This window comes from Arachis hypogaea, chromosome 2 (assembly GCF_003086295.3).
Source record: "Arachis hypogaea cultivar Tifrunner chromosome 2, arahy.Tifrunner.gnm2.J5K5, whole genome shotgun sequence".
Classification (NCBI taxonomy): Eukaryota; Viridiplantae; Streptophyta; class Magnoliopsida; order Fabales; family Fabaceae; genus Arachis; species Arachis hypogaea.
The window spans coordinates 102,651,728-102,671,448 of record NC_092037.1 but is presented as its reverse complement, the minus strand read 5'-3'; the positions used below and the strand labels follow the sequence as shown (position 1 = coordinate 102,671,448).

Here is a 19,721-nt window from a genome sequence, read left to right as displayed (position 1 = left end):
ATGGAAATATTTTCAGATGCATTGCAATTTGCTGTAAAAGACATGTCAATTAGAGCGAGCATACATACCTATAATGCGGAAAAAGAATAAACATACCGCAAATGTTGTGGGGAGAAACCACTTGTGGCAATCATCATTATGAGTTAGCATGGAAGCAACAAGGATAAGGACCTATAGTTATATCAAATCACAAGGTCCAAAATTATATAAAACAAACAATTCAATAAGTTTTGTTACAAAATAAAGTGGATTTGAGTACATCTTGGATAAATGTGTAACAAAGCAAAAAAAATACAATACATCATCAACAATGGGCTGCCCAGGTTTTAGTGTCATCAAAGCTTCTCTTGTGCCTGAACAATGATCATTGGAAACCAATTCTTCCCTATTAAAAACAAAATCATTGCTTTGTGTCATCTTTAAAAAAATCACGTATACCTTCTAAAAATTCATTAAGAAAATTGTATAGTACTTCGGGTCATAATTAAAACCAAAAATATATGACGCAAGGGCAAGATCTGCTTCTCTAAACCTCGAATTCTTTGTTGCCTGAAACGAAACCGAGAAACACTGCATAATGTATTCTAAAAAATAAATTATTTACTTGATGAATCTAAATTTATTTATATTGTTCATTAAATTATTAATTACTTGGATAATTTTATCTCCATTCGCTAAGGTTGAGACATCTTCAGCTAACTTTTCTTCGTGCGAGAATAAATTACGCTAAGGGAAAAAAAAGTACAATTCATGTTAGACTTATGAATAACAAAAATAAAATTGGTTATGCAATTAATGTTTTAAAGACAATAATACCTTAGTGTCAGTCTTAGATGGGGTCTTCCATACTCCATTTTGTCTAGTTTTTTGCCATAAAGATTTCCTTTTTTTGCGCGCAAAACCTTTATCAGTCTCACCATTCTGTCTTGAAGATGTTGGTGTTGTCTCTTTGGGCGTAGTTTTCTTTTTAACAGTATTTTTCATACCACTGGAAATTGGACCACTTATAGGAGTAGTATCCACGCATTGACTCACAGGAGGCGTTGAGTTAATTAGTCGTGATGATAGTTCGTCCACCTTTTTGGTCAACAGTTGTAGTTGCTCAGCTAATCCTTGTAAAAATTTTGTTGGAATTATACTTACTTCAGCATTAGTCTATCACAAAAACAAATAGAGGAACAATCAAATCAATTAATAGAAACAGTTGCTTACTAAAGAAAAGGATAAAGAAGGATTTATGGTTACCATTGTGAAAATAAGTTGGGAATTCGTGTCTATCCACTTAGTATCATAAGGATGTAATGATTCCATACTTTTGGACTCGGTCTTTTGCTTCGAAGAATCCATTAACTATCTTAAACTTAAAATATAAAAATGTAGTGAATATTTTATTTAGCTGTGAATGAAAGTATGTATATATAGATAGCGTTTTTTAACATAAGTTGGTTACATAAATGTCCCACTACTCCCTCATCTATAGAAAGATCTTGAATAACCAAATAACCGTTCAAGATTATCTTAGAATTCGGTGATAATGAAAAAGAAATTTACAAGACAAATAGGTAGTGCAATATACACGTCAATATATATTTTTTCATATACACTTGTAGATAAATATTACCATATGTTCTGTTTAATAAATTGAGTTGCACTTATCACTTATCTAAAAATATGAAGAAATAAAAAAATTGACATACTTATATTTACACAAAAATATTTTTTTATTCCCAACATTCATCTAATTTAGAGAGCAAACAAAATTAGCTATTTATTTGTTGGTGTCAAATTTTAATTTAATATTAAATAAATTATATTATGTAAATTTTTACTTTACCTTAACCTCCTATGTGTCTATGTTTTTTTTTATTCATGAAAAAAAGCGATAGAGAGTACATAAACTATAAAAATATTTTTTTAAGATATAATTATGACTGTAACAAAAACTTGTTACATTAAAATTAAATTCTTTAACCTCACCTAAAAAAGAATTAAAGGTAGCATATCTTTATTTAATTTTAATATGAATTAGAATTTTAGTTTTATAAAATAATTATTCATTTAGAGTGACCATAGACTAAAACATCATTATTAGATAAAATATTATTTAATTTAATTAATCATTAAATATTTGAATTTAGTTTTAAAAACGGAATATTTCACGAATTCACTCTTACAAGAGAACAAACCAAAATATTGTAAGAGAGTTCTTTCTAGTAATTTCTTTTATGTTGATTCCTTTTTAGAATTAGTACAGTCAAATGTTTCTGTTAGAACTTAAAAAATTATGTAGTAACATATAATAATATTATTTATTTATCCTCCTTAGTTTATTAATTTTGACATTGTTATATTACATAATTCTCTTCTATTAGATTAATATAAAAATCATTGTATTAGATTTAATTCTATATATATCAAATATAACAAAAAAATCTATTTAAAAAATTATTGGGTTAATTTAATTGATCTCATAAAAGTACTTTGAAATATTCAATTACCTTATTAGCATTTTTTTACAAGTTAAGATATTTCGATTAATATATTAAAATTTAATGATAACTATACATGTCAAGTAGAGCTCGAAGTGAGTCAATCCAATTCATAAGCCAGCACACCACCTGACTCGTTAAAAGCTCGATAAATTAAACTCGTGAGTTGGTGAGTCGAGCTTGAAAAAAAGAATCGAACTCATAAATTAAATAACCGATCTTAACCTTGGATAAGTTCAGCTCATTAACTCGTAAATGGGCTCGATTATATGTATAATATTACATACATACATACATATACATATATCCTATATGCATTTAAGCTATACTTTCGATGTAGGTCATAAATAGAAAAATTATGATAATAAATAAATAGACAATATGTCAAATTTATCATTTTTAATAATTTTTACTGTATACATAAGTTGTAATTAATTGAAATAGAATTATAAATTATGTTCTTGTTATTTGAGTCAGCTCATGAGCTTTTGGTGAGCCATGCTTGAGTTTAAGAAATAGGCTCGATTGTCGCCATGAGCCAAGTTCAATTTTCATGACCCGAACTTAAGTTTGGTATACTCAACTCAGCCCGACTCACATCTAAGTCTAATGTCAAGTAGTACTTCTTTGTAAGTTAATAACTAAATCTCATATAAATATTATGATTCACTTGAAAAATGAAAAAATATAGAAATAAAAAGAATGTAATTTATGATATTTTAGTTACAACTAATGGTATCAAACCGGGGATTACATATTCTGAAAAAAAAATCTTAAAGTCCCATACATAATAATTTTAGGACTGACAAGAGTAATTTTGCACTATTCATGTATGTCATGATTTTAATGATGAAATTTCATTATAAGTTTGAATAAGTTTTATTACATTATTTATATAATTTGATTATATAAATTTATAAATGTTAATTGTGTTAAAATTTTAATACGGAAAATATATATTTCTCCCGAGTGTCGAAAATTTTTATATTTATCTTTGGTTGATGATTTTTGTAAATATTATTCGATGCGAGTTGGCGTGACTTAGTATCATAACACTATGTTTGTAGGATTGCAAGAATAGACTTGATCTTTAGTCAAACATAAAAGCAAATCGAGTTAAATATGGAATTAGCTTAAGTCATTGGTTTGACCCACGATAATGGAAAAAGTGTCACATACTAGTTTGTGATAAATTGAATCTATTTGCAAATCTCATGTTCAACTTACTAGATAATCAATTTGTAAATTATTTAATATTTGAAATGGCCCCTGAAATTTGACCTCTGACATAATTCAGTCCACCTCGCCATCCTCAGGAGCTGGGACGATCTTCCCATCAACCATTTTGTAACCACCCCCCTATAGTTGTAGCTGCCTCCGCCTTTTTCGCCCTGGCCCGAGCCTTCTCCAAGTCAGACCTCAACCCGTCCCTCTCCTCTTCCAACTATTTTTTAATCTCTTTAAGTCTGTCCACCTCAGCTCGGGCAGCCATTAAAGAACTCTAAGTAGCATTGAGAGGAGTCTTCTCCAACTCCCTGTCCAAGATAGTACACACACCAGCAGCCCAATTTCCATTTCGGGTAATGATTTGAAGGTGGATTTGAATAGCCACGCTATCCATACTGATATGTCTATGGGGAAGAATATTTTAAATCACATCCAGCGCCCAACATTCGGGCTGGTATATCTTCAAAAAAATAATAGGAGTTCAGGTGTAGCTAGGTAGGGGAAACATTGCAGGTCCAGATAACATTGCTCTCGAAATCAGAAAAAGAAAACCTAACATCTAACTTCGAGAAAAAGCAGTCCTAAGCATAGAAAAAGGGTCACTCTGACTCATCTAAAAGGGGGAAGCATACCTTCTCTTCGGGATCAGCCATTACTATCTCATAATTTCACTCATTCTCCCGATTCTCACATAGCCTATGGTGTCTACGAAAAGTTACAGTGTATTCTTTATCAATTACAGAAACGGGGTCAGGATAAAAGTACCCAGCCAAGCTAAAATAGAAGGGGGGATTTTTGTCGACATATCATGAACAATGGATCGAGACATACAGCTATACCTAGAAATGCAACAAATTAACATTGTCATTAAAGGAACTTGGTCAAATCCAGAGGAAGTCGGGTAAAAGCAACAAAACACAACACGCGATTTCACAAGATATTTTCCAAAACAGAACGAATATAAATGGCGTCCCTCCTACACTATCAGCAGCAACACCATTGGGGGACAATGCAATTATATTCTACAAGCAATGAACGGCAACAAGTTTCTCCAGAATTCCAAATACAGAACCAAATGTTCATAACAGTAACATCAGACGACGAAAACAGTTTCAAAAAGGGGTTTTTAGTAAACAAAGTAGCAGCATTGAACAACTTTTTCCAAAGAAGTTTCAAGACACAAACAAAATCAACGATGTAAGAATCTCCGCTGTTACTTGAAATGTCCCCCGAAATACAAGAAACAGATTGAAAGAGCCCAGAATAGTTACACAAAAGGAAGTCAAGAATACCAACATTGATGAGGTGCGAAAAGGGAAAGGCACGTCTCGCAGCAAGCAACCACAAACGTTCTTCTCCGATGGGTGAAAAGAGACCTTTAAAGAGTCTAAGACAGAGAAATCTTGGGTCAAAACGACGAACAAGGAACGAAAGGGAAAAGTGAAGCGAAGAATTATTTTGCATCTAGAAGGAAACATGGCAACATAGAGAGCTTTTCAGATATGGAATAAGGAAGAAGAAGAAAGGCGCAAAGCTTGTATAAGAGCGAAGGGGAAAAAAGGTATTTTGCACCCCTCTTTAGAGCTATGCACGGATTCCAACAAAACGGCCATGTAATGATCACCCCTCATTTAAAGTGGTAACATTCAAAATTTCAAAACACATCGAGAATCCGACCTCTTGAAGGTGGCATACCCGACAAGGTAAACTGAAGCCGCGAAATGCTTGAACCCGGCCTCATGAAAGCTTGGACTCAAGTAGGGGCACTGTTCATACTCTGACCTAAAACATAGATCCAGGCCCAACAAGGACAAAAAAGCCCACCCAAAAAGGGTGGCCTCTATCGTTTACCTGACCTCTTTAAATAGGTTGGACACGGCGACAAGTACCAACATTACTTATCCAAATATGTAACTGTCTCTTCGAATCTCTTCTACTATCTCTATCTTTCCTAAAAGATAGACCCCAACAAACTCTCAAAGATAAAGGGAATGGTTATCCATCAATTAAAGGTGTAACTACTCTAGAAAAGGTGGTCATCAAACTCTACTATAAATACACTGACACCCCCTCAGGTATACACACCTTCTATTCTACTAAAATTATGCTTAAAGCCCTTACTAACTTAAGCATCGGAGTCTCTTGTAGGTACCACCCCTTGGCCCTTACCTCCTGACGTGGAACTCGGACGGTGGCACATTAGCGCAAGAATAAGTCGGACACTGCCTCATAAGGAGTGTAGACCTCACATTCAGACACAAATCAATGTTTCAAGTAACCCTCGAAACAATTAGCATATATTATGAAGAACCAAATTCGTTGTTCTACAACGATTCAATGAAAGAAGAAACAAGATTTGCAAAACAAAAAAAAAATTGATTTTTTTTCCGAGAATATAATCATGACTATGAGTCAAAATATATTTGTAATTCAAAAATGTCTATTACAATATGATCAACAATTCATTATGGTCCTCGAAATATTTTATAAAAATAAAACTATAACTATCACTTTTAAATAAAATATAATTATATAACTATATCAAATATATATATATATATATATATATATATATATATATATATATATATATATATATAGTTTTGGCCCTCACAAAACTATGTGTAACATACATAATATATTTTTGTTTAATATTTGTTACGAATAAGATTTGATGATTTTGTGGAATATTATATGTTGAACACAAAAAAATTATAGTTATAAAATTATATATTGAAATATAACATACACATTAAAAAAATAAGTTAAATAATATATATATTCATATAAAAATACATTGTTAGTGAATTTGTGAGAACTTTTTGTATACACAGTATATTTTTGTTAGTAATTTATATTATCTTTTAATTCATACAAAATTGTAATAAGAAAACTATAAAAGAAGAAAAAAACATGTTAATTAGAAGAAAAAATAAATTTAAAAATAAAGATATAGTAAACATTATGTTATGATATTTTAAATCTCTTCTTAAAGGATTGTATAACAATTAATTACAACCTTATTATCATATTTTATTTTTATTTATTTTTATCTTCTCACAATCATTTTATAATAATAAATGTGTACTCATTCGAAGTTTAACTTTAAAAAAAAAAAAACCGAAACATCCCATAATCAAATGACCCTTCTTTATATGACAATAACAAATTCATTTTATTTTAATTAATGGGTTAATGAATTTATTTTTAAAAAATATTATTTTTTATGATATATTTTTCTTTATGATTCGAATTTTTTAAAAGAAATATATTTTTGAAAACTTGGACACTAAAAACTAAACTATAATTTTACATTATCGTGATCTAAAACTAAATTTTTACATGTTATAATTTGTATGCCAATGTATTGTAAAAAAAAAAACAAATACGAAGAGATTATTCTTTTTTGGGATAAAATTATTTTATTTAGATTGAGTCATAAAAGTTGTTATGATCTTGGATATTAGTTATTCTTTTAATATTTAAACGAAAAAGGATTAAAATATATATTATTTTTTAAAATATAAAAAGTTAAACAAAATTTATGTCAACTATTTTTAAAAAAATTTAGCGAACAAGTAAAAGAAGGCATTTTTTTCTCACCAATTTTATCGCGAAGACTAAAATATGTCAACCGTTCTTCCACTACTCTATGATCAATCATGTTCACGCATATTCTGCTACCGTTCTTCCACTACTCCATGATCAATCATGTTCATGCATATTCTGCTAGTTTTTTTAATCCAATAAAAATATAATTTCCTTGATGACGAGCTATATAAATCACAATGCATTCTTATACTTTAATATAACAGGTACTTTTATTTGTTATTAGAGTACTCTTATCATGACCACTAGCAGCTCCAAAAAAGAGTTAAAATCGTCGACGGAGATGCTCTTGCCAAAGGCATTACGTATGAAATTTGGTGGTGAAAAAAAAGTTCATACAACAAAAAATACAGAAAAGTATTTGTCTGTATCAATTGACATCCTTGCCAAAGGAACAGAGACCGACATCTACATTCCTCTGGTGAGTGCCTTAGATATTTAGCAGTATATACAAATGAATTATATATTGTTATTTCATTTAAGATTATATTATTAAACATTCAGTTACAATTTGTTATTTTAACTTCTTATAAATGTAGTGGCTACCCATTTTATTTAGACCCCCTCCATGGATGACATTGACACATACAGAAACACTAGTTGCAACATATGTTTATGGCATAGCCAATGATACCAAAACTCATAGGTTTGTATAAATTTATCTCTATTTTTTACACTTAAAATTTTTGTTTAAATTGGTGTTAACATTTATTTGAGCAGAGATGAAATATTAGCAAAATCAAGCCAATTTAGTGCCAAAATATCATCATTTAAGACTCTGTGCTCAGGAAATCGTATAGATGAAAATGTAAGGTCTCTATCATTTATAAATCATGTGTGCACTCTACCATATTAAGTAAAAACTGAAATTTATAATTTACTAAACAGGTACTTAATGTGTTAGCTTCAATGTTGACATATGATGAAAGATCAGTGTCAGAATTGCATATGAATTGGTACATGCCATCAACCTTTGCAGTGAGTATATAAAAATATTTTAAAAAAATAATTTTTAAACATAGTTCATTCTTAAATTATTATTTTACTTGTCCTCTATAGCAATACATACTAGATGAGGAGATATTGTCAAAGAATATGCGAAAAAAATATCAAGAAGATTTTATGGGGAAGGTAGATTACCTTAGAAAGGTGATTGAATTATTTACAAGTTAGTTTTTATAAAAAATTATTTAATTTTTTATTTTTCATTTTCTGTTTACTCACAATTAAAAAATTATTAGATGTTTGTTAGTGTTAAAGAAGACAGCAATCATTGGTACTTAGTGGTGTTTGATTTTCGAAAGCAAGAAATTATTTTATTAGATCCAACACCTGATCTATCTAAAGAGGACTCAAAGGATTTGACCATTAAAAGACTGGTAATTATACTTGTTTGATAATCTAATTTCTATTATATTTGGTAATTAGTTGTCTAATTTCTATTATATTTGTAAATAATGTTAAATGGTTAAAATGGATGCAGGCTTTGTATACCGAAGTCATATTACAGGATTCCACATTTTATGACTCCAAACGCACTGTAATGCCAAAAGTTTCAAAATTTGCTGTCGTCATGTCAGATGAAATCGGAATGTGAAAAGTATTTGTTTTATTTATAGTTTATTCAACAAAATTATATTACAATCAAACTGAACATTTTTATTGACTGTAACTTACTTTATTGAAATGATGGAGATGTTTGGGTGGCTCAATGGATGAGAGAATGTGGTTGGTGCGATCAATATTTTTCTATTGATGTAAGTAGTTATAACATAACATAAAAAATTAAGTATTTATTTCAAATTGCATGAATATATTTTTTTTCTTTTTACAGGTTCACGATGAAATTCGGATGAGACTTGCTTTGGATCTCATATTGCATCAGGACAATGTGAAAAGGGATGTTGTCATCAAAGCTGCCGAAAAAAATTACAAGGAAATTGATGCCAAGTATAGGACTTTAGTTAAAAAGTAAGATGCATTAGTATTAGATCTCCAAATTATTTATTTGTTTACTGTTAGCATGATATTCTTTCTTTTAATATTTGTTATTTCTGCTCATATTATTCATCTTTTTTAATTGTTATTTTATTTCATTTAAAATTTATTAATCTTTATGTAATTTGATATATGTTAAATACATAATTTATGATCATATATGTTGCTGATTATTAGAGTTGGATCTTTGAAAGTATATTTTAATGTAAAATAGTCTATATTCAAATAGAAAATAATCTATACTCAAATGGAAAATAATCTATACTCAAAAGCTCCTAAAATATTTTTTTATTTAACCTAACTGTACGACCAATGAAAACACAAAATAATAATAATAATAATAAGGGTAAGTTTAGACTGATACATAACATCTTTTAATTTATTCTTCTAAATTATGATTATTATAAGATAGTTGTCAAAATAATTTTTTAATACTTATAGTATAGGTAATTTTTTATCATTTGTTAACTCTTAATATTTACTTTTGAACTTTTTGAAGTACTCTAATTTAGATTTCTACCTTTCGCTTGTCTTTATCTTCTTCATTCATAATTACAGTATTACTCTAGAATAAACAAAATTGAAAATATATCAATATTGACAAAAATGATATTAAACAAAAATATTATATTTTACAATTAAAAGTACATAACTAGAGTACAACATTAGAACATAAGAATAGAATTATTCATAAAAATTAAGTGATTGCATTCTTGACAATAAAAAAGAAGTTAAATATAGTAGTATAACAAAAAAGATAACAATTTTGATGACTATGACCGCTGAGAGAATCTATATAAATAAGTCTTTATTAAACTTTCATTTATTTTCAAGACTTTTTACTTATTGTCCTTAACAATGAAAAATATACTATTTCATTGATAAAAGAATGTACAAATGTATTAGCTCATACATAACATCGACATTAAGATAAAAATTATTTAAATTAATGAAAAGCGTATATCTTTGTAAGAAAATATACTTAACCTATTGGAGAAATAAAAAATCAAAAAATCAATAATTTTTTATGCGTTGGGACAATACAACATAACCACTCATATTTTTTTACAATGACATTTATAGGTTGTCTCCTAATTTTTTTCCCAATAATAAATGACTTATATTAGTCTCTGTTTGTTCGGACGAATGCAGTAGGAAATTTTGGAGTCCTGATTCTTCTGTAAAGGAAGATAAAGAAACTCATGCATTAAGCCTATATCATACAGATATGGATTTAGACCTAGAAGATATGGGTATATTGAGGGATAAGTTTTTTTTAATTAAATAAAATAAGGAGGAATCAATTTTATTTGATTCTACAAATTGAAAAAGTAAATCTCCTACACTTACTAATATATAAATCGTGCTATGATCGTGTGTATTAAACACCGATTTATGCATTAAATTTCTTTAAAAAAAATATTTATAAATCGTCTCAAGACACCGAACATCTTAAATTGTATATAATTCATCATAGATAGCATGGTTTACTTTTTTTTTTTTCATAATCCTAAACCTCAATTAATTATATATATTTAGTTTATTTTCTCAAATAAAATATATCTTTAAAATTTTATTTTGTTATTTGAGTTTTTTAAAATATATTTTGTTAAAATTATAATTCTAAAAAGTATAAATGTTTTTTTGAATAAAAGTGACATATTAAATTAGGTTAACTGTGATGAGTAATATTTTGAAATAAGAAGGGAGAAAGCACTTGGATATAGGACATGATTGATTAATTTAAATTAAAATATTGTAGTTATTTTTTTAATATAATTTTGAGGAACAAATTTCTAGATTAATTACAAAACTTAATTGGCCTCGGTGATTTAAGTATATAGGATATATGATATAGCCATGATATTAGATTTTTTTTACCGTTATATGAATTTTATTATAAAAATAAATTGATTAATTTAAATTGAGAAATTGTTGTTAATTAATTATTATAAATTTTTTTAAACCAAATTTATAATTGAAAAAAGAAACAAAATTATTTACTATATTGAAACTAATTCAATGTTAATCACATTTATTTTTCTATTATAAAATATAATAAAATTTTAATTCTCAAAACAAATTAAAATAATGTTATTTTGTAGTATTTAATTTTTTATAGTATTTTCATAAAATTTACATAAAATTCATTTATCACATTAACTGAACTTATTTATTTATGATATATTTTTATTTTTCAATCAATTTAATTTTATTTAAATAATTTAAATTTTAAATTATAAAATTTGTATTATTGTACTCATATAATTAATTATATTCTTTTAATTTAAAAAAATAACAATTTGAAATCGTTAATTCTTAACTAAAAAATAAATACACTTGTATTATTTTTAACTTAAATTTATTAAATAAATGTACTTTTATTATTTTAATTTTTTATTTAAATAAACATATTTATATTATTTTAAATTAAATTTAAAATTAATATAAGTAGATTTATTTAAAATTTAAATTAACGTACTCATCATTTTGAAATTAATACAAGTAGATTGATACAAAATTTTAGAATTTTAAATAGATATATTTTTATTATTTTAAATAAATATATTCTTTTAATTTAAAACTAATATGAATGTATTTAAATAAATGTAGACATGTTTTTTTAATCGTGTGTTAGGGTAGTATGGGATAGGTTGTTGCACGTTAATCGTGCTAGGAGTGTGGGATAGCTTGTTGCACGTAAATTGTGCTATCCCATTGTGGTTTAGGTGAAAAAAAAATAAACTATCCTAGGACGAATTATATATAATTTGGGCATTTTTTAAAGGAGTTTGATGTATAAATTATCTTAGATTGTGGTGTTTAATATAATATTTAATACACAGTATTTTAGCACGATTTATATATTAATAAATTTAAAATATTCACATTTTTGAATTTAATCTAAGAGAATCAAGGAAAATTAATTTTTTTTTATTTTATTCAAATAAAAAAGTCTAAAAGATACGTGTAAAGATAAGTCGTGTATTTATTTTTTTATTTTTTATTTTTTAGAGAAATAATTGTATTAGCAAATGGAATACGTGAAAAATATTAATTTTGAAATTTGGTGTCAATGATTTTGTGGGAATCGTGTTTAACATCGTTGATTAATATGAAGACAGGAAAAACGAAAATATAGATTTCTTACAAGTCTAAGAAAGATATCATAAATGTCAAGATAATTCATCGCAATTTCATGTGATGGAAGACAAAAATGTAATTATGGTATAATGTGGATTGGTTGATAGCATGAGTATAGTTGAAATTTTGGCATGATCTCTTTCATAATTGTTGCATGTTTCTTTAGTTGGTGGTGTTATAGTTTATTGTGATGATATGATGGTAGTTTAATTGTATGAGTTAAGTCTTTTTTATTTGGTTGGATTTTTCTATGGCTATCCTATTCTTTATGGCAATGCTAAAATAAATATTTTCATTAGTTGTTCTTTTTTTTTTCTCTATTTTTGGGTCGATTTTATTTTGAAAAATTTTATTAAAAATTTTTGTTGTAGACAAAATTAATAATATTATGTTCAATTATTTAAGGAGACCAAATTAATATTTTGATTAGATACTTTTGTTTTATTGAAAATAAATTCTAATTTCATTAAAAATAAATTCTAGTTGGTAAGTAAAAACACAAAAATATGCATGAGAGTGAAATCATAATTTCTACACAAGTAAATTATCGTCTTATTATTGTTAAAAAATAATTTATTTAAAGAATAACATTAAAAAATCAACAATAATTTGCATGAAAATAGTTTATTAGTAAAATAAAAGTTAATTGATTGATTACCATAAAATTTTACAGCTTAATTTGAAAGCAACTGAAAATGTAAGTCATAGAAAACAAAACAAATCAAGAAGATAGAAATAGAGACACACAACAAAGGACAGATGATATTATTTATGCAATTCCTATAAAAAAAAATGTGAATTTTGTTTCTTTTTTTGTGTATACATATATTTGACGAAAATTAAATAAATAAAAGTTTCAGATAAATTTAAAGAAAAATTGGTCAATAAGAATAGAGAAGAAGAACGTACCAAATTCATCTGTTAGGAATTTAGGAATAACACACAGAAAGAATTGAAATTATTTTAAAAGTAGTTATTTGATATATTCAAACCGATATTAGTTCTGAAAAAGGATTGGAAGATAACGATGTTTACGTGTGAAACGAAGAAGAAGGGAATAAAAGTAACTGTTTGGTCCAATTCAAACCGGTTTTTTAAATAAACCATCTGTATAAAATAAATCGGTTTTTTTTAAACCATATAGTAACACGTGTCAGTCATCCACAAACAACTTCACCTGCAGTCGACTGCAGGTGAGTTTCCACCTTATCTTTTACTTTTACTAATTTGAGCGTTGGAATCTCTTTGCAAATGCCCAACGCCGCCGTTCTTACAAGAAGACGATGTTCCTTCCTCTCACTCTTAAGGAAAGCAAGTTCAAAATATCAACAGAACGAACTATACCTCGGAGTTCACTTCCACACAAGAACATGTACATTATTAACTGTTTATCAGTTATGATTGTGCTAGTAATGAGAAATGAAGAGATTTAGAAACGGTTTACTTTAAATCAATATTGATTTAAACAAGCAGAGAAGGAGGAGAGAGGGTCGTGGTTGCTATGGGATTAGCGTGAAGGGAGAGGAGCACCGAAGGCGGCGTGGAGCAGCGACGATGGTCCTTCCCCTTCCCTTCCCTGAACCAATTCCCACCCTCCCCTAATGTGATTCCCTTCCCTCTTTCCCCTTATTCAATGTTTTCTTTCTTTTTTTAGTTAGGAGTATTTTTGGAATAAAAATAAAAAACTTGGTAAAAAGGACGATTTTAAAATTAAAAGTTAAATCTTAAGGACGATTTCATAAATAAAAAAGGCTTAGAATAAAAAAATTTTCAGCCCTTATCTTAGAGACTAAAATTATACTTAATCCGATGTCTTTATATATATATATAGTGAATTCTACCATACCTTCTCTAAAATAAAGGATAAATTACCCCTTGTGATATATACAGTAATTATTGATAATTATCTTTCTATCAGAGTTTCAAGATTCACGTTATCTTCTCTTTTCTTTTTAATTGACGCTATGTTTCTCTTGATACTAGATAACAGTGTCATTTTCATCATCCCCATCAAATACACTTCTTCTCCAATTTTAAAATTCTAATTCCTTTCAAATCGAATCACCATTTCCAATCAATTAAGTTAGAATTTTAAACTTGTTCTTATATTTTTAATCTCCAATTTCAATGAGCACAACTATCAATTTTTCAGCTCCCTTCTTTCTAAGATTTTTTTTCATATTAGAAGATATTACGTCCAGAGAGAAGCAAGAAGGTATGGATTTGTATGGTATATATGAATTTGCACCATAAATAAAATTCTTATAGGTAATTAATGGCATGAATAATAAAAAATTAATTAATATTTGAGACGAATGTGAATATTAAAATACTTATTCCATTTTATCTTATTATTGTTATCTGAATAATAATTTAATATTTTTGATGACAATATAATAGTTTAATATGCTCCTATCAATGCAATAGTTTTTTTTTAGATTCAAAAAGAATGTATTTGGTGGAGATGATGAAAATGACAATGTTATTAAATTTTAAGAGAAACATAAAAAAAGGGAAGATAACGTAAATTTTGGAATTCTGATAAAAGGATAATTTATCATTAATTACTGTATATATCGCAAGGAGTAATTTACCATTTATTTTAGAGAGGTATGGTAGAGTTTACCTATATATATATAAGAAAGCTTTCAAGTATACCGATGTATTAGTGTTTTAATAAATTTTAACTGTCGAGTGATGTTGCAAGATTTTAGCTTATCTATTTAGCAAATTTTGGATTAAGGAGTACTCAGATCAATTTTAGAATAAAGATTCAATCCGGTTTCTGTCCATCTTTACAAAAGACAAGGTAATTTTTGTAAAAAAAAAAAAAAGACACTTCGATTCTCAACATTTGTATTGAGTCAATATGACCCCTATTAAAAAATTAGTTAAATAATAACAATAATTATATTTGTGGGAGGTTTTATTTAAACTCCCACAAAAAATTTTTTAACAATATAATCATAATCATTACTACCACCACCTTCTTTATCTTTATCAATATTATTTTTATTTCTACTATATTTTTTTGTGTAACCATACTTTATCATTATTGTTATCTCATTGACCGTTATCATTACCAATACCAACATCATCAACATTAATGTTCTCATATTTTAGTTCCTTTTCGATGTTATCTTTTTCTTTAGAAGCATTTGTACTATAATTAATTTTTTTTTCTTGCGACATCATTTCCAACGACGTCGTTTTCCACTTAACCACTACTCGGTGAATTTTTTTTAAAAAAAATAAACTTATTAATAGTTTTTAAAAGTTTAAAACCCCTCGCAAATTACAAATAAAACTTCCCACAAAATTAATTTTTGTTATTATTTAATAAATTTTTTAACAGAAAAATTATATTGTTCTAAAATAAAAAAATTAAAATCTAAAGTGTCCCTCTTTTTTGAATAAAAATTACTTTATCCTTCGTAAAAATATACAAAAATAGAATTAGACATTTTCGCTCAATTTTATGGAGCTTCTAACTTTACTTTCTGATAACTTCATTTGGAAACATCTTTGTGGATTAAATTGTGGGTTTGATTACCTTAGTTACATGATGAATATATAATGATTTTGACACTCAAATTAACATAAGTATTAATGTAATTCGATGTACTTTAGTTTATGCATTTTTTTCATGGTTCTTCATGTCATGTACATTTCACTTAGTCACTTACACTTTCAACATCTATTATAGTAAGACTCAATTTAGTAGTAATGAATATATATAATATAATATAATATATGCAATAATATAGTTTCTCCAACATTATCAATAATACATGCATGATCCTTTCCTGTGTCTAGTTGTGATCAAACAAAAAGTTATTGTTGCTTAATACAAGCTCTTTAGTCTCATCTATTCCATAATTATCCAATGGATTTTCTTCCAACAAGGTACTACTTTGTTTCTCTGTCCCCACATTACCCCTGCCACCATTAAAATGCATAAACTTTTGTGCATCTTCTACCCCACTATAGTGGTAATTATTATGATTATTATTTGCAACTATATGGTCCACAAAGGTACCATAATCATAGTAATAATCATCACCACAATATCCAAGTTGTTCAGCTGGTTCTTGATGATAATTCTGATTATCAATGGTGTTATTATCCATATAAGATTCTTGTTGTTGAGATTGGAAGATGATAGAATCAGAAGAAGTAGAAGAACTACTATTGGCATTGATGATAGGATCACTTGATGATGAGTAAGAAATAATGGACTCATGAGGGTGGTAGTAATAATAAGTGTCATTATTATTATTAGTGGCGGTTGTGTTTGATATGAATGGTGGAGGAGATGGAGATGGAGGAGAAGGAGAATGTTGTGTTGATGATGAATTTTGGAGGATGGACAAAAGGGTAATTTGGGGATGAGGCTTATTATTATTATTGTTCATTGTTAAAGGGTCCATCATAATTGGCATCATCTTTTTCTTAAGCTTGGTATTCCAATAGTTCTTGATGTCATTGTCTGTCCTTCCTGGCAACTGAGATGCTATTATTGACCATCTGCACTTGCAATGTATTTGTGTTAGCATTTGTTTTTGTGTCAATGCAATTAGTTTCAAGATAAGAAACATATAACTTACCAAAATACAGAACTTATAATAGGTCATTACTCACTAAAAATGTTTCTATTCAAAGTTAATAATTAAAATAGTTAGATAATTTAGCATATTTGACTGATCTATTTAGTATAAATATATATTTATATATTAGTTATTATCATCTTCACATAAACATATTTTCGTACGATTCATTTTTATATTATTAGATCTAAATTTAACTAACAACGAATTAAAAAGTATGTATATATGTGTTTTAAAAGTCCTTTTTGTTTCTTATAAAATTAACAATTTGTGATTTTGATTTGAATAAAAAATTTTATTTTTTAAAAAGAAGAGTTTAAAAATTAATATTTTTTTATTTTTTTCGATAAGTCAAGTATTATGCTTAAAGCGTGATGAATAAGATATAAAATTTTATAAAAAAGTTAATTATAACCAAATTCTTAAAAATGATGAGATTGAGTGAGTCTAACTCAACCTAAAAATTAACTTATTATGAGATAAAAAATATTTCATACTTATAAATTATATAAAAAATATTATTCTTAAAAAATATGAGACTTGTAATACATCTAAACTCTAATATCACAAAACTATCTTGTCTAATAAATTTGTTTATATAACATATATTAATTAAGATCAACTTGGATTAAATACTTAAGGGCAGTGAATCTTAATTGCTAAGTTATATATTGTACAAGTAGAATTACAATACAAACCAATTTCACTTTCTAAAATCTTTTTTTATTTGATCCTATTTAAAAAGAAAGGTAGCCAAAACCATTATTTTAAAAAGAATTGTACATGTGTAATTGTATAATCTTTAGATTTTGAAGAAATAATTTTTAAAATGTTTATATGTGCAATTTTATTATTATAATTATTATTGACTATTAGCTTTTGTTGTTACTTTTAATTTCTAGAAAATTGCCTCCCTGTGTCCTTTCTTGAATTGAAAACTATATGATGCATGATTATTTATGTGGAAGTGTATGTCTAAAATCTAAGGTATATATATATATATATATATATATAGATGGAAGTGGAAACATTAAGTGGAATAATGGAGAATAATAATAATATATATACCTGCTTCCAATACTGGCAAAGAGATAGCAAATCATTCTATCTTCATCTTCAGAAAACTCTCCATGCTTAATATTGGGTCTAAGATAATTAAGCCATCTAAGTCTACAACTTTTCCCACATCTTTTCAAACCTACAACAACACATAATTAAATTGATTATATATTCACATATATATATCTAATTAAAAACACAAGAAAAAAGAATAATATACAAGTAAAATATAAAACTAATTAAGAACTAACCTTGTAAATTAAAGAGATTAATATTACTATTATGACTTATTTGTTCACACACTACTTATTAGTAAAAGATAGAGATATAATAATTTATGCATATTTTTTGTTAGCTCAATTTTTTGAATAAATAATTTTAAGATATGTTATTAAATTTTTTATAACAAAAAACTTTAGAATTTGATTTTTAATATCTAAAAAAAGAAAGAAATTCAACATAAAACAGATAAAAATATACAATCACACTTCAAGTCCACTAAAGAAGAGTTTGTAAAAAAACATATTAAAAATATTAAGTTAATTAAGCTTTTAAAATAAGTATAATTAGTAAAAGAAAAACTAATTAAGCTAACCGAAACTCATATAATTTTAAGTAAATTTAAATACTAAATCTCAATAATTCAAAAACTCAATATATGAGATCTAAATTAAACTAGTAACTTATAAATATTTATGAGTTAATTAACTTGAGATCTTAATTACCAGCTTTTTGTGGGAGAGCAATCCAGTTTCCTCCAGTTCCATGTTTGTCAATGTATTCCTTGAGCTTTGCATCTTCTTCAGGACTCCATGGACCTTTCTTTACATTTGCCTTGTCACAACATGGAGCTCTTCCCATCTCTTCTCTTCTAGATTATTTGTGCTTTAATTTAATTTTGAGACTCTCATCAAATTCTCTTAAACACATATGTTTTTTATGAAAACCTTGAGAAAAGTACAAAGGCTATCTTGTCATCAAGAAATAATGGATTAATGAGTAGTAGAGCTATATATATTTATTGGATAGGTGTATTAATTAGGTCTTTAATATATAATATTATTTTAATTAGTAAGATATATAATCGGACAAAACTTTGAAAGGTGGTTCACCAACAAGGAAAAAAAGTTAAAATAGTTATTCATAGAAAATACATGTACAGCATAAGTCAATGTGAATAATTGATATCACTATTTTATATAAGAGTAATGATTAAGAGTTCAGTAGAAAATCTAAATACATATGTAATTTTTCTAAAAAATAAAAAGATGTAAAAATAAAGAATTCTCTTTATTTAAAAATTAAAAAAAAAGATAATTAAGAAGTCAAGTTAAGGTTTTCAATTATTTTATATTCTAAAAACATAATTTAACAGCGTAATAATATAAATTAAATCTTTTAATTTTTTTAGTATATTCAATACATTAAAAATATAAAAAATTATTTTTTCCATAAATTTTAATAAAATAGACACATGTTATCAAGATATATATATATAAATAAATATAGGGGCCCTTTTGGAAGGGAAGTCTAACCTTCTATTGCACCTAAAAGTATCCAAAGTCTGCTTCCAAGTTTTAACTTTCAT

At 26.8% G+C, this 19,721-nt stretch overlaps 1 protein-coding gene across 1 annotated transcript; it reads right to left on the bottom strand.

Annotated features, from left to right (window-relative positions):
* Positions 1–16,183: 16,183 nt before the first annotated feature.
* Positions 16,184–19,117, bottom strand: LOC112760088 (uncharacterized). Its single transcript, XM_025808091.3, has 3 exons — positions 18,859–19,117; positions 18,143–18,272; positions 16,184–16,994 (listed from the first exon to the last, which is right to left on the bottom strand). Exons 1-3 carry the CDS (start codon positions 18,992–18,994, stop codon positions 16,280–16,282), a joined length of 981 nt encoding a protein of 326 aa, XP_025663876.1. The 5' UTR covers positions 18,995–19,117; the 3' UTR covers positions 16,184–16,279.
* Between the last annotated feature and the right edge of the window lie 604 nt (positions 19,118–19,721).

What these genes read in the sequence shown, in the direction of transcription:
- LOC112760088 (XM_025808091.3), bottom strand. Translation starts at nt 18,994, where the DNA reads ATGGGAAGAGCTCCATGTTGTGACAAGGCAAATGTAAAGAAAGGTCCA. An exon ending in TGCTCTCCCACAAAAAGCTG is followed by an intron (nt 18,273 to 18,858) that starts GTAATTAAGATC and finishes GTGTTGTTGTAG; the next exon opens with GTTTGAAAAGATGTGGGAAA. An exon ending in TTTGCCAGTATTGGAAGCAG is followed by an intron (nt 16,995 to 18,142) that starts GTATATATATTA and finishes TTGCAAGTGCAG; the next exon opens with ATGGTCAATAATAGCATCTC.